Raw genomic sequence first — 15,933 nt, forward strand, 5'->3', positions numbered from 1 at the left:
CAGTAACTTCCTAATCTTTCCATAGTTGATTTGTCATCAGCTACAAGTGTCAGCTTTAGAAAATAACAGCACTGCAATAACATTCGCAGCATGGCATTTCCGTAAGCAGTAATGGAATATGTGTGACTTGACAGGTGTGAATGTATAAACGGGTTAAAATGCAATAGAGGAAATGCTGTTTTGAGACTGTCCTTTTAAAGGAAGGGTTTCCCATCACGTGGAATGTGAAAATGTTTGTGTGTTTGTTTGTTTGTTTGTTTGTTTCTTGTGTTTTATGCTCTGTGTTTTTATTTAGACATGCAGAGTCTGGAGAAGATGTTGCGCGAAGCAATTTGTAACGGACAGCCTAGAAGCCACCGGCCCTGGAAGAAAATCCTCATTCTTGTGGAGGGAATTTACAGGTAAATAAAGATCCAAAGAACAGATTTCTAGTCGACAACTCATACCTTGGTAATAAACTGTCAGATAGTTGGGATCTTCCAATAAATACAAATGAAACTCCTGTTCCCCCTTACAGTCCCTAACTGATTGATAGAAAAATACCCTTTAACCTGCTTTATTGCCCACTTTGAAGATTCAGAATCCACTGAAGGTGGATTGTGCAAAAGATACAACTCTTTCTAACTTAATAATAGAATGTATTCATTATGGACTATAATGTGTCAGTTAGTGAAAAGTTCAGAATTTTAATTATGTGTAACTTTTTAAAGTATTATTTGCTAGTGATGCATTGCCTTAAGTTCTTTGATGTACTCTGTATCAGGGGAGTTGTGCGGGACTGGAAAATTAGCTTGGTGTCACGAAATCTTATTTTATGTACCTACCACAGGACATCAAAACCTTACGATTAGGCCAAATGGTCCATTGCCAGAGATATTGGTGATTTCCTTTTGAAGTATAGTTGAAAACAGTTTACTTCTTATTTGTTTAGATATTTCCTTGAAACGCAATAGTGCTTTATTGGTGGGGGGGGGGGGGGGTCTCCATATAATCTCCAAAGCACTTTGCACTATCTATCTGTTTCTTAACTGTGTTGCATGGATGGAAGAAATAAAAGGGAGAGGGGAGACTTTGAAGGTAGCGGGGAACAATACTAAACCCAAGCGCACAACATGAAGTCTGATCGTTTTGCTATCTGTATCTCTCCCTGGTCTCCCAGCATGGAAGGGTCTATTGTGCGGTTGCCAGAGATTGTTGCCTTGAAGAAGAAGTACAAAGCTTATTTGTACTTGGACGAGGCTCACAGTATAGGGGCCGTGGGGCCCACGGGGCGAGGCGTGGTGGAGTTCTATGGGCTGGATCCGTCAGACATCGACGTACTGATGGGCACCTTCACCAAGAGCTTTGGAGCGGCCGGGGGGTACATAGCTGGCAAGAAGGTATGAATCGTATGTTTTTTTTTTTTGTTTTTTTTGGTGGTGGTCTTCCAAGTCTGGAATAAAGTCTTTCAAGTACACCGTGCTACCCAGTTGATGAGAAGCCTTCATTTTACCTTCTCCTGCTCTGAGAGTGTTTTGTTTGCAGGAACATTGACTTACAAGGACGGTTTCTCCAAGTGAATGAATTACAAGTTACTCAACAATTTGGTGCCCTTCCAAAACCAAGTGCAGTTCTATTACCACAGTTACAGTCTGGAGTGTTATTATTTGAATGTGTAAATATGCTGGAAATATCAACAGTGCAACAAAGAATAGTGCCACAAGAGTTCAGTGACCTTAGTCTATGCCAACTGATAATCACTGTACAAATACCATTCATATGACTACAAAAATCATTAATTAGAGAGGGATTGAAGTTCTGAATAGTTTATCCTTTACAACAAAACACTGCCAGAATTTTCAGTCGTGTTTCTCAGAAAGGTAAACATATTATCGCACCTAGCATCAGCAACGCCCTTATTGTTGTAAGCATAACTGAACGGTGAACCATAGCCTACACAGTGCAGATACAATGTTTACTTTACCAACGATTATTTTAATGTTTACTTTTTAAATCAAAGGTTTTTTTGTCCTCTTTCTCTTACAGAATAAATAACATTGATATGATCTCCTGATTTTTTTTGTATCCATGAACTGAATAGGCAAATTGGTGTGGACAATACATATATTATAGACAAAACAACCGACAGCCAAAGTAAAAAGAAAAAAAAGAATCCATTTGTATTTGTGAGAGTAAAATATGGAAAACTGAAACTGTATTTATTTGAATGAAAGACTATTTGGCATGGATTTTGCAGCTCTTGACTCCAAAGGTAGATTAAAACAAAGTCAATATTTAAACACTAAAGTGTCTGACGTTGCTCTGCTGTGTGTCCGTGATGTGATCAAATAAATATATTTCCCCCGGTTTTACGGACACTCTAAACTATATGCAATTACACCAATATTATGCCAATATTTTATGACTTGTCTCTGCCTAATATTTATTAATCAACTAACTAAGACTTCTAGAACAAAGTGTATCTTGCAATTGCAAACATTACTCTGACATTATTTAGATCAGTGGGGCCAGCCAGTTCTTGCAGCCAGACAGATTTCTCAGTGTTTTTGGCAGCATGGAAGTTCCTTGTCATATCGAGCAGACATCCTTTTGAGTTAGACCAGATGCTTTATTCAGGCCTTCAATTAAGATAGAGTCCTTCCACTACACATTAACTGTCTCCTTTGTGCCTGACTCAAATTTAGGGAATACATCATTTGTGTGTCTCGGGATCGCTATTCCACTCAAAATTGGGTATTAAGAAAGGTTTCAGTAGTGATTAGGGGGGTACCTGTCTGTTCTACCCATCTTTAAAGGTTTCTGGTTGTCTTTTGTTGTGCATATCTGAATTCAATTTTCAAAATGGTCTGTCTTCTCAAATCTTTATGCTCTTCATGCGATTAAATAATTGGAGTAGATTATACAGCCTTGACTCGGACACCATGAAAAGTGACGCTTTGGGAAAGGTTAATCTCCGCGTTTATAAGTCTTTCAATATCGAGCCGCAGATTATTTTTTAAATGTAAGAAAACAATTCACAATCTTTATATGGGAGGAAGTTGAAAGATTGTAGAACCTGCGAGAACAATAAACGTGTCAGTCAGCGTGACACTTTGAGATTGTAGTTGTTGACAGACTCGGGGAGAAATATTGAACGCTGGCAGCTGTTTTTAAAGGCACTGTTTGATTATAAAAAGCTGCAGCTCCCTGCATAAGCACATCATGAATATATCAATTGACAGTGAAGAAGAGCAGTGCCTTTTCAATTAAACGTCCAAAGACTGAATCTTTGTGCCACACTGTCATCTGTCAGCTGGTCTTTCCTGTAATAAGAAAGTGGTGAACTTGGCAGTCTCTTTGTGCACCAAATGAGCCTCTTCATGTGGATAGATTTGGGCTAGATTCAAATATCACAGGATGCTGTTTAACAAGCACCGTCATTAATCGAGTTCTGACATACTGCCTTCAACGACAGCTGTCAACAACCGGTTAGTGCCGCTGTAAAAGAATTTGGAATGCGTAACATGTTGTTCAAGATCCGTTCATCATGTTATCCAAATTGATCGTTACACAATCAGTGTAAAAATAATAAAATATCACTCGGGTAATTTGCATAATACTGTAAAGAAATAAACTGAATTCATTCTCTTAAGGACTGTTTGTAAGGAATGTCAGCTGTATTGATTTGTGGAAGTAGGGGGTTGGAGATGTGGAAGATACACCAAGAATATAGATACCGAGGCACTGAGGGATTGAGAGAGATTGAGAACCTCCTGTCCTGCTTATAGTGCTGTGACTCCTACCAGATTTTGGACACATTCCTCTCAAAAGGTTTACCTTAAGTATCCCAAAGAGGACACGCATGAACCATACATTTTGAACACTAAATCAAAGCAGATGTTTGCTGTGAGTATTTACCCAAACTCCACGCTCCACATCTGGAAAATCAAGCTTCATTTGACTTCTCTGAGGAAAAGACAGATGGTAGAAGATGTAAATTGTGTCCAGAAAGGCTTGGGGTTTTATCTTCCAGGAACGATAATTACCCTTGACACTTGTTGTGCTAAAGGAGCAGACCCAGCGTTAGAGCATTAGAGACAATCATGGTGATTGAAGTTAATCTCATGGTTGCCACACAACAATGGTTAAAATGTTGAGGCTGAGTTTCTGAATCATTTGAATACTTTGTCATTGGATATGGTTTGGTTATAAACTGAAGTCTTGCAGTCGAGGCTTTGTACCTCAGGAAATTGAAGCAAAAGACACTGTGGTTCAGAAAACTGCAACAGTTATGTGATGTAAAAATAATTGTTCTGATAATCATCATCATTTCTATATAATCATCTTATCATGTCACTAGTTCCTGTAGAGAGCTGTGGTTATTGAATGTACTTTTCAAATCTCTTGTTAAGTAACCTTCTGAAGGCTTCAATTGAAATGCCACCTCTAGTGGTCATGCCAAAGAAGAGTGAGTAGCATTGTATATGTAGGTCCTAGCCTTCATTTGAGAGCTTCAGGGACTCAGGCTATGGCAACACACTTTATATGTTGGATTTTATACTTAATTTAATAGGGGTAATACGTTAATTATCAGTGTCGTTGGTTCTATAGGCTGCTTATGGTTCTGACCAAATTAATTTTTCCTTTTATGCGTTTTATGTGAGTTGTGCCCACTCTCGTTCATTAATAATTTAGATTCCCGTCTCTGTGAAAGCAAAGTTTAAGACCTCCTGACTAGCTAGTTAATTTGTACTTTGTGTAGGTTTTATGGATAAGCATTTGCATTTCCAGATGATATAAATCGGTAGTACAAATTGCGAGCTGAAAAAGAAAGAAGCCCAGGGAGGACTGGCCCTGCGGCACTAAAATGTCCAATTTCTTTTAATTGCCAGTGACGTTAGCTGGTGCTCAGTACTGACCTCCACTTTTCCTTTGACAGCTCATTATTGGCACCATTGGCCCTCCCATGTACAAATTGGCATTAAATACTGCGTTGTCTTCTTGTTGCAGGAGCTGGTGGATTATTTACGAACTCATTCTCACAGCACCGTGTACGCCTCAGCCATGTCACCCCCTGTGGCCAGACAAATCATCAGGGCCATGAAATGCATCATGGGTCTGGACGGGACAACCGTGGGTAAGAGTTCGCGCTGACGTGCCGAGGCGATATGCGTCATTTTGAAAGCCATACATGAGCTTAAGCCAAGCCTTGAGGAACCATTTAGTCTTTAAGAGTATTTACAGATAGCCCCCTTCCTTTGAAAATGTGTGAGCCATTAATCGTACGTTTGGGAATGGACTCATGGTTAACTCGCAGCACACGTGACCTCGGTTGCTGTGGAAATAAGTTTCATATGCTGCAGGGGAGACCTGTGTTTAGAAAAAGTCCCCACAGTAATAACTTAAGACATTGAGGTAGTGCATTAATCATTGTGCAGGCCAGCCTGTTTTTGAGGTTAATTGTATATTACATATGGAAAAACAGACTTTCACAAGATTAAACCAGAACTGGATTTTTTTGTGTCCACACCACCAATATTATATAATATACAACATATACTAATATATTTTGGGTGGGGGGGATAACATTGAAAATGGTGAACTTCATTCTAAATATCTCTGCAGTCTCTCATTCAGTCTCTCAATCTTTTTCTAAGATCAGTCCTTTTTGAGACTCCATATAGCCAGGGTGCTTAAACTGGGTATTACAAACAAACAAAAAATTAAAACAACATGCAGGTATATTACCTCAAATAATAAATGCATCCTTATACTGCACTGGGGGGAAAGGAGTACTTCCTCATTTAAGGATAGAGCAGGTTGGGTACGACCATTACAATGAGACAAATGTCCGACTTTCACTTTCAAGACATGAGATAAAACGTATATATACTCTCTGGTAATCCAGTATTATATCAGACCGAAATGTGTCCCTTGTGGACATTGAATGTTAAAGGACAAAGCTTGATCTATCGGGAGCCTTATAACACTTAAGTCTTTATTTGTGGAGAAATGAAACATCAACAGTAGTAGCAACGTTGTGAATAATCACAATAAAGCCCATGGAAACAGGAAAATCTGAAGATGTTTTATTTTAATTGTTAGACGGCATAGCAACAAGGCTGGAGGAAATCAACATTCATAATTTGTAAAAAATAAAACATAAATGTGGTTTTATTAATCTTTTTCTTTTTTGGTTCAGTTTCTTTTCCTCATTAAAACCAGGCAACAAAACAAAACAAAAGTGCATGTTTTTCAATTTGGAGTTCACCTGTTCACACATTTATTGTCCAATGTCTTGAAACACATGGAAGTGCTTTCTTTTTTTATATCTATATATATAGATTGTTGTTTGACAAAGTACGCATTTGTTTTTTATCGCCTGTCGTTAAACATATTTTGCTGAGATATGGCGTTTTCTACAAGTATTCTTGTGTCCTTTGAAATACCTGCCAATCTTTTCCCAGGTAATCAGGGGAAAGTACAGGACTGGTTCCAAGCCCTGGATTTGCCAATGCTCAGAGTCTGGAGCAGCTATGATGTGTTTTTAATGCATCAGGGGCTTACTCACTTTTATTGATTTGTTCTTAATTGATTTATTTCAGTCAGACGCAAACAATTACCATGTCAGTGCCAAGCAAGTATGACACACAATGCGTTTTACATTGGATGTAGCCAATGGCTCCTTTCCAGCAAAAACTCCCTAGACGAGCTTTGTTGGAAATTCGTCAAATCTTATTTACAAGCTACCAATCTCAGCATATGTAATGCGTAGACCAGTTAGCTGTACAAAACAAAAACATGTGTACCTTCAGTTAGGCCTGAATCATTAACAAGTTGTGTTCTCAGAGCCTGAAAGTATGTGATTATTATTATGGACTATAATGTACAACTTCACCAGTGGGGTGAAAAATCTGAGCCAGGGTTGAGCATGTATCTCAATAACTCATGTAACTCAGTTAAATATCTCTGCAGTCTCTCATTCAGCCTTCCCCCGCCCCCCACCCAAAGACACGGTGTTAAAACTGGAGATGGGGGGGTGGAGTGGAGTGCGGACCTTTTTGCATTGATACAGTATAATTAAATCATCACGGCTTGGTGGAATGCAGAAGATTCAAGCCGAAACAAACTGGAAGGGGTGCTTCTTTCTATCCAGATGGGTGTAGGTTTCCCTTTGTTGTGGAGCTCATATCAAGCAATTATGTACTTTGCTGCCTATGTACAAACTCCACTATTTCATGAGTTGGAGGTGGACTTATTTTCATTACAAATCCCAGTGGATGAACAGGTGGGGAAGATTAAAGCAGGTGGATTTGTTTTTGGATGGCCCCTCGCATTCCTCCAAAGTTCACAGTTTGTTTCTCTGGAACACTGGACAGCTTCCAGAAAATGTGGCACTCCTCCAGGCAGCACCTGAGAGACCAGCATTATTGGACTCTGCAGCTTCAGGTTACCCTGAAACCAGGCTTCAATTTTGAGAGGGGAGATGGTGGGGGGAGCAATAAGTGGAATTTGTCCATAAAACCGTTTCCTTATTTAATTCGAGGTAATGTAGCATTGAAAAGGAGTCCTTTAAGGTCACAGCATCTGTCCACGGCTGAAATGGGAGAAATAGAAAGTTGCCCATGTCTTAACTGTAAAATAAAGTATTGTATTTTTGCCTCTCTTGTATCAGAGGTGGATGGATTCATTATAAAATTAGAAGTATGAATATAGAGTTCATGCACTAATCTTTTTAAAAAAGCAGAGGTTGTATAAATACTTGCATTTAAAACATTCTGGCTGGTGTGATTAGGCAGTAAACAAACTGCTCCCACTCTGAAGTCCTGCGGCATCTTTGCTGTGCCTCCAGCTCTTCGATGTAGGTTTCCGCAGGCTTTCATTCTTTGTTCAGATTGCTGTGCCATCACAGTTTTTTGTGTGTGTTTTAACTCTCTGTTTCCTGTTAACTGGCACAGATGTTAGCGCTCTCATTACTGCATTGTGGGCCAGTTAAAAGCTACTTGTGGCTTAAGCTGACACAGACGATTTAGTGCCGTTTAAAAATGTTTTAATCTACTCCGTGGCATGGAGTTATCAGAAACATACTTATACAGTGTTGTTGCTCACATGTGCTTCTTTCACATTTATTCTGCCTTTCCTCTTTTTCTACTTCATTATTTGAAATCTACTCTGGCCTTCTATCTCTTTTCCGTAGGAGTTCTCTCAAGCATCCCTTTAATTGAGTCAAGGGTCTGCTTCCTAAAAGCCACCACATCTTCATTCGTTTGAAAAGAACCAATAAAGAAGATAGTATTTTTTTTGTTGTTTAGCTTTTACTCTTTGTCATAGTCTAGATTTGATTGCAGGCCAAAAAAAAGGGAGTGGAAAAACAATCATTCAGAAGTTCTTTGACACGGGGCTACACATTGCTTGTGCTCTTTTATGATCTTTACATAATTGCCCTTCTTGGATGAAGCTCATAATGCAGTATTGTACCAACAGAAAATGAGTGACAAAACTTTTCCTTTAAACATGTCGAGAACAGCCTACAGGATTTCATTGTCTCCTAGTGAGCCAGGAAGTGGCTCTTCAGGAGGGCTTACCCTGAGCTTGAATCGATAATGAATTGAACATTGAAAGTGGGGATTATGTTCTGTTGACTTACTCAAGACCTGTGACTCTCCTAGGCATTCAGCGAGTGCGACAACTGGCAGAAAACACAAGGTACCTCAGACAGAAGCTCCACGAAATGGGTTTCATCATTTACGGCAGCCAAGAGTCTCCCGTTGTCCCACTGCTGCTCTATATGCCGGGGAAAGTCGGGTAGGTGTCCAATCGATCTGCAAATGATAACAAGGGTTATGATAGATGGAGTACAATCAATCACTGCATTTATTGTACACGTGAATACAAGCTTCATAAGAAAGATCCTACTTGGGTAAATGGCTTTTATTTGTTGTTTTTGTGTTTTCCTGATTTTCCACCAGGCAGTAAATCATATTTTTTTCAACCTAGTTTTATATTGGTTAGGATTGGGTTGTGCGTTTCCCTGCCTCCTTCCAAATGTTTTCATTCTTGTGTGAAATCTTTCAAGAACATTACAGTATAGGAAGACAAATGTTCCAATTTTTTCTACCTGAATGTTTCAGAATTCAGGGTTAATAGATTAAAACACTTGACATTTTCCACATCATTCACAAAGATAAATAAATGAATGAAGTCGAAAAATTATTTTGATCAACGTGATATAAGTGTGTTTGTTCCATTTAGTTTTATGACAACTGTAAGTGTCTACTCTCATGTGGATGGCCTTAATTGACGCTCTGGGCTTGCCAAGAACAACTCCACTCAAAGGCAAACGAAACAAAACATTCGTCTTCAAAGTGGCAAAGTTGTTCAAAGTTCTTTCATACTTTCATGGGTGCTTAAGGTTCGGCTAGATAAAGTGGTTACTCAACATGACCTAAGACTTCACTTACACAAGCCAGACATCTGATCGTACCGCTTTTAGAAGTGAAGCTCCATCGCTCCAATTTAAAAAGAACTTTCGCGAGGGAAGCACAATCCCGATGCGTGCATTTCGGACGGGCCCAAAGATAACCGCTTCCTGGCAAGGCAACAAAGGTAGCAGCAGCTGCAGGGTTTTACTAAGCTTGCAGTAAACCATTGTTTGCTGTTGTTTTCTGCTGTGAAATGTGGATGCCCCCTCCAGTCTCATCCTTCTCTTTCTCAGCGGTTTAGTTTATAAATACGGTCATGCAGCTGTTGTGTTTAGAATGGATTACTCTGTGTTTTTTTAAAACATGGCATCAGCTTTAAAAGTGCTGGACATGGAACAAACCCAATAGGAACTTGGTGTCTCGGAGCAGGTGTAGCTCATTCTCTGGAACTGATTCGAAGCTCTTGTGCAACAGGGTTATCTCAAAACCTTTAATGGCGGATACCGAGGCCGCGCTCATTAACAACTGAAATTTATTGGATTGGGATTGCTTGTAGAAATGACATTTGTTTTTGTGAATTGAAATGCACGGTCACTTCCAGGCTCGTTAATGACTGACGGACACGGGAGCCTGCTCGGTCCCCGTCTAAAAATAGAGCTCTAACATGAATCGGGGAAAAAATATCCACCTTGGGCTCCTTCAGTGCTAGACTGCCAGGTAAACCTCATTGGTGGCAGATCTGACTGTTTGCCATCCCGTGTCCCTATTGTGTTCCGCTCGGACAAACCTGCAAATGTGAAATGACCTGGAGAAGCTAGAATGCAATAGAAACTTCACAACACCACCTGTCTTTTTGTGTTGTCCATTTCACTTTGATAGCTCCTGGTTTAAACTCCGCGAGCAGGTTAGTCCTGTCAGAAAGGTTTAGGGAGGATTTCTTTCTCATTGTGTCAGTAATGCTCTCGCGTCAAGATCCCCTCGCAAATGCCATCTCTTAGAAATATACTACCTGAATGGAAAAACTGGATTAAATCAAAACTTTGACCCCGCAGCCAATAGCAATTTGATGGTGGGTTTCCATGAAGCAGAAACAAGTGCCTTTCTAGTCTTAATTAAAAAAAAAAAGGCTGGTGTTTCAATTGCTCACAAACTAGGACACTCACTGTTTTTGCTTTTCACTTGTTCTTGTTTCCTCCGATCAGGGCATTTGCCAGGGAGATGCTGAAGAGGAAGATTGGAGTAGTAGTGGTGGGCTTCCCAGCCACTCCCATCACGGAATCCAGGGCCCGGTTCTGTGTGTCCGCAGCCCACACACGCGAGATGCTGGACAAGGTGGGGCCGCAGACACATGCGTTACGCAGCTGGAGACTGGGTTTCCATCATTAATGCATTGCATGTACTATATTCTTATGATGGCATTGATATTATTTAAATAGTTTGCATCTGACCTAATTTTATTACATTTAGCTCTTGTTTTAATCTAAAGTAATGAATTTAAAATGGCTGCTGCAAGGTAACCGATCTGGTCTCTGTCTTTATAGGTGTTGCTCGCTCTCGACGAGTTGGGCGATTCCCTCACGCTGAAATACTCCCGGAAAAAACGCAGCGCAGGGCGGCCAGGACTCCACGACGAGACAGACTTTGAGCTGGACAGCTGAGCGCCACTCTTATCTGAGCACTGGGATAACCAAGACTGAATGTAAATAGGAGTTTTTTTGTATTTATCTTTATTGACAACAGGTGAAAGGTGGCACACACAGGGAAAAAAAAAGAAGTTTTTGAAGAGCAACCTTCACAGTTGATATTTGAAGATGTAAATTGAGATACTACGCAAGCATTAAATACATGGATTTTTTTTAAATGTTGATTTGATTGTTTTTCGGATCATTTGTGTTAACATTTGATGAAGGATATGCAAACGTGGAGGGGAAGAAAAACCGGGATTCACATTGACCGATCAAACTAATGTTTCAAGTATCGTTTTAGACGTACGCTAGACGTGCATTGTGAAATGTCCGAATATTCATTCCAGACGGGTCAATTTATCGAACACAAATTTAGACCTACCTGCCAATCACAAAGGAGAAGCCCAGTCTCTCATGTCTGGCGTCTGACAAATAATAAGCCATCACTGGGTTTATAATTTGCGATTGTCAGGGTTGTGAATGAATGAAGGACTTTTTTGTGTAAATGGTTCCTAATGCTGCACTCCAGATTTTATAATGATGTTTTTTGTAGTACCTCAGCTGCTCTTTTTTTCTCAAAATAATTTCAGTGACCTTCAAGAGTAAATTGCTTTATAATATATTGTATAATAATATAATATATTCTTGTGATTTTCTCCTGTAAAGTGAATTTTATTAATTATTTTATTAATGCTTTTAGTAATTGTCATCACTAAGGATCACTAGTAACTGCTTTGGAATATCTATTTTTGGTTTATATATGTGCATAGTTATTTTTTTTAATTTATTTATTTTTATAACGAAGATATGCATGGGTTCCCCTGTACTGCACCCTGTTACTCGTTACTGTTTTAACTTGCACAGAGGATCTGTACGCTCAAGCTACGGCCAGTTTTGAGCAGCTGAAGCAATGCTGAAAACACCAGTGGCAATAATGAAAAAAACACCCTAAAGAGCTGCTTAAGACACCATTCCACTACAGCAGTATCCTAATATTGAACATGTTGACATGGGGGGTGGGGGGAGTCATTCAGAAAATCCGAATTAAAAGAACTATAAAACACTATCAGAGAGGTTCTTGAAATTTCCCCTGCTGCAGCCATCGCAGTCTGTATCTGAATTGAAGCATTCTGGGTATGTACAAAATGAGCCAACATTAACTTCAACTAGCAATTAGAGAGGAGCTAAGAATTCTTAAGGTATGGGATAGTTTTTATTAATAATGGAAAGAATTTCGACGGATATAATAAACATTTCAGTACCTGTCAAATTTGTACTTGTCTTTGCTTGTTTTTTTTGTTTTTAAATCCCCTGTGTGTTTTTCCCCATCGCATAAACACCCCCAGCGAGAGGACCCACTTCATGAGAGGAGTGGAAGCGGCTTGCTTTTTCATAATTGGAAATGAATCGTGCCGAAATCCCTATTTATGTGTCTGCAGATGGAAATGTCAGGCACATGTCAAATAAGCTTTGACAGCAATTTGGAAAGGAACTGCAAGGCTCGTGTTGCGGATAGCTCTCCTTTTGCTTTGTCTGTTCATAGACGTTTGGTGGGTGATGTGCTTTAGTGAAGATGATTCACGATGTCCGTCACACATGAATACAAATGAAGGACGGAGACATTAATTCTCTGCCACAAAAGCCTCGTCTTCCGCTCCTAGGTGGTTTGGTGGAAAAGGGGGAAAAAACTATGGAAACTAGAAAAAATCATATTAACTAATAATGCATGGACAAAGTCAGACAGCCCATCTTCATGTCAAGAGCCAATTTAAACTTTCACAGGCCAAAAGGAGATCAGTGCTGTGTAATAAACTGCTGTGTGTTTGTGGCTCCCGTCGAAACAGTTTGTGGCTGAGAAGGCCCTGCTTCACACCTGTGTAGTTTTGGCACTAAACTGCCAGTTGGTGTGTAACATCTGAAGGCTCTTCTGATTTGGGCGACCGTGATCAATCAAGGCAGTCTTTGATCTGGTAGCACAGGTTAGTGCCAGATCTGATACCATGTCAACTCGCAGGACGGTGGCATCGGTGTCCCAGCGAGAGGTAGCACTCCATGTTCTCTGATCAAGAGCACAGAGGATAATTAGATTAGAGTGACATCCTGCCCAAATGGAGAAAGTTAACACACATTTCTCTGACTTCACTTCAAAGTTGGATTGTGTATTCAGCCCGGTTCAGTAGACATGCTCTCAGAGTGACATTTTGTTTTGTTTGTTTGGTTTAGAAAAGGGATATTTTGGTAACAGTCTTTTTAAGAATGTATTTCTTATTTGTTTTGAATAATGTACTTTCTGATGTTAAAGCTTGTAATTGATTTGGGGGGAAGGACACACACACAAATGTTCCATATATTGTTCTTATTTCTATTGCTTTTTTGTCACATTTGTACGAATCCAGAATGTTGGATGCCTGAGTACCAGCTTCCTCCCAGACCTCTGTCAGTCTTACTGGGTGTCAAACTGGAAACGTCTTTGTGCAAGTCCATTCCAAACTCGAGGTCCTGTAAGACATCATTTTGTATTAAATATGCTTTAATAATATTTCCCAGATCACCCCTTCGCCTCTTTAATAAGCCCTCTGGACAAATTTGTTCCATTTGTCTTTGAAGACATATTCCTAAAATAAAATAATAATCAATCACCGCAAGCAGCTCTGCATTTCACATTCCGCATTACAGAAGAATGGCCTCGTCTCGCTGCCTCAGACAGGAAGTGAAGGGTTATCACCTAACTGCTGGCCTTTCATATAATATGGTGGCTGTTCCAAGTTCATGAACTCCAACAACCCTGCAAAGTAAAAAAAACAAGGCAGATGTATTGTATATGCTTTGTGGATTGGCGATAATAGCGGCTACTTTAAAGTGTGGATCCTGATCGAATCCAGGCATTTTATTATAGTCAAAGGGTAAAAGCTCATCAGCTATTTGAAGGGTGCTTTTTCGACTGATATTCTGGTATTTTCAAGGAACAGATCCAGCACTAGACTGTCAAACTTTACAATAAAGGTCAACTCTTCTGAGTTCTGCTGTTAATCACAGGTATAAGAAGCTGAGGGTCAGGGATAGGGTTTATACATGTGATCAACATCAGAACTCAGTGGAAGTGCATGAGGCATTCCGTGGGATTCAAATATTACTTCCCAACAATCTGTGCCCATTATTGTAAAGGACTACAATTTTTTCCATCCCTAAACTGTCTCTAACACTTAGCTGGGCATCATTCAGAGACCGAAAATGGCACATTGGCACCGCAGAAAAAAAAGGTCAGAAATGAAACCTGTTCATGTATTTTCTTGTTTCTTTTGCGTTAATTTCTCTAGGCATGTACGCAAGGACGGTATATCTTGAACCGGTGAAAGACACATGGGTTTGAGGAATGCAAGGATGAAGGACTGGGGTTTCTAGTAAGGAGTCTGCAGCCTGCAGTCGGTTAGCCCGTAGAATGTCAAAGGAGCTCGTGTCTGCCGAACAGATGTTTCGACAAATTTTGTCCAGTGTTTCAAAGATGTTAATTCCTTTGGAAACATCGAGGAAGACTATTTATGGAAATATCTGTTTGACCAGCCATTGCTCCTTGAAGTATTCGCAGCATCCTTTATAACTTTTAACAGCCATGCTTTGGATTCCGTTCGGTGGGAGCCTGGGACAGACGGCAGGCATTTACTGGAATTGGGTGCTGTTGTTATCAGGGTGTATAAAGCACTGCTGTTACTTTGAAGTTTGCCAGTAGCTCAAGAGTCATTGATTCTGTGAAGCTCTTTTATCATAGTTCTCCGTCAAACAAAATGAAGGTAACATACACAAGGTTGCCACAGAGCAGTCTAAATTGTTTAGACGGGTGATTTTATTCCAGTTGAACCAGTTCAGACTCTTGCATTAGAGAGTTGTCTTTCCTAAGTGCCTAATGTTGTTCATCAGCCACTCTTTCATTCAGTTGATTATTTATAATGAATTATTTGTTTTAATTAATTAAAAGAGTTGTTGTCTTTTCTTCTGAGTATATAGACTCCAGCTAGGGTGTTATTTTGGTTTCATATCTAACGGTTTAATTTTTGTGAAATTAATAAGGATATAAATCACAGAGATATATTTGTAGTATATGGCTCTAATATGGTGAACAGCTGAAACTGATTAATTCTGTAGAGTAAAACTTAAAGATCAGTGCCCCACAGCAACAAAAGCATCAGTTTAAATGTCTTGTAATAGCGTAACTCGGTTCTCCCTGGATATCAGAAACTCAATTTAAAGGACATCTGAAAGACGTACCACAAATTCCCTGCTCTGCAATTATAGCACTGGACTTCCTTTGTAGGGTTGGACAGGATCATGTCCCTTTAAGGAGAAAGTTTTTCTCTCATTGTACATCTGCCCATAAAATAGCGTTGTTGGACTCCATACAGTGGCTCATAAAATCCTTGGATCACCTTGTTTTACAAGACACTTTACACCTGGCTATTTCACTCCATGGATAGCATCCTAGAGCCCACGATTGCAGACTTCCACAAGTCTTAATCATAACGGAGTGTGGTTCCTTGGTTTCCCTGAGTCAGGTCTCATCTGTGTAACATGATAAGAACACACCTCTTCTTTGCCCTTCAGATTATACCTGTAGACTTTTCTGATCTCCCCTGTTTATCTCTTTGTATGTATATCTTTGTATTATCATCCACATTCAAAGTTGGCTTCCATTTATGTATTGTTTTGCTTGTGACATTCACCATTTGTTTCTAAAAACCTAGCATCTAACAATTTATGTCAGTTTATCTTGATTTAGAGTTCATGTGTGCTGCAGTAATTATGCAGTCATTTATTCAATCTAATCTATATGAGTTGTTTGCAGAATTCTTGCC

General features: G+C 39.7%; 1 protein-coding gene across 1 annotated transcript in view; it reads left to right on the forward strand.

The window, feature by feature from the left end:
• sptlc3 (serine palmitoyltransferase, long chain base subunit 3) overlaps nt 1-12,356 on the forward strand; it is a 29,815-nt gene extending 17,459 nt beyond the window's left edge. The window contains exons 8-13 of the mRNA XM_066697386.1: nt 296-401; nt 1,160-1,379; nt 4,990-5,116; nt 8,649-8,784; nt 10,604-10,733; nt 10,943-12,356. Of these exons, the coding sequence (XP_066553483.1) occupies nt 296-401; nt 1,160-1,379; nt 4,990-5,116; nt 8,649-8,784; nt 10,604-10,733; nt 10,943-11,059 (836 nt within the window). The 3' untranslated portion in view covers nt 11,060-12,356. The remainder of the gene's footprint in view (nt 1-295; nt 402-1,159; nt 1,380-4,989; nt 5,117-8,648; nt 8,785-10,603; nt 10,734-10,942) is intronic.
• The last annotated feature ends 3,577 nt before the right edge of the window (nt 12,357-15,933 follow it).

This window comes from Amia ocellicauda, chromosome 23 (assembly GCF_036373705.1).
Source record: "Amia ocellicauda isolate fAmiCal2 chromosome 23, fAmiCal2.hap1, whole genome shotgun sequence".
Taxonomy (NCBI): Eukaryota; Metazoa; Chordata; class Actinopteri; order Amiiformes; family Amiidae; genus Amia; species Amia ocellicauda.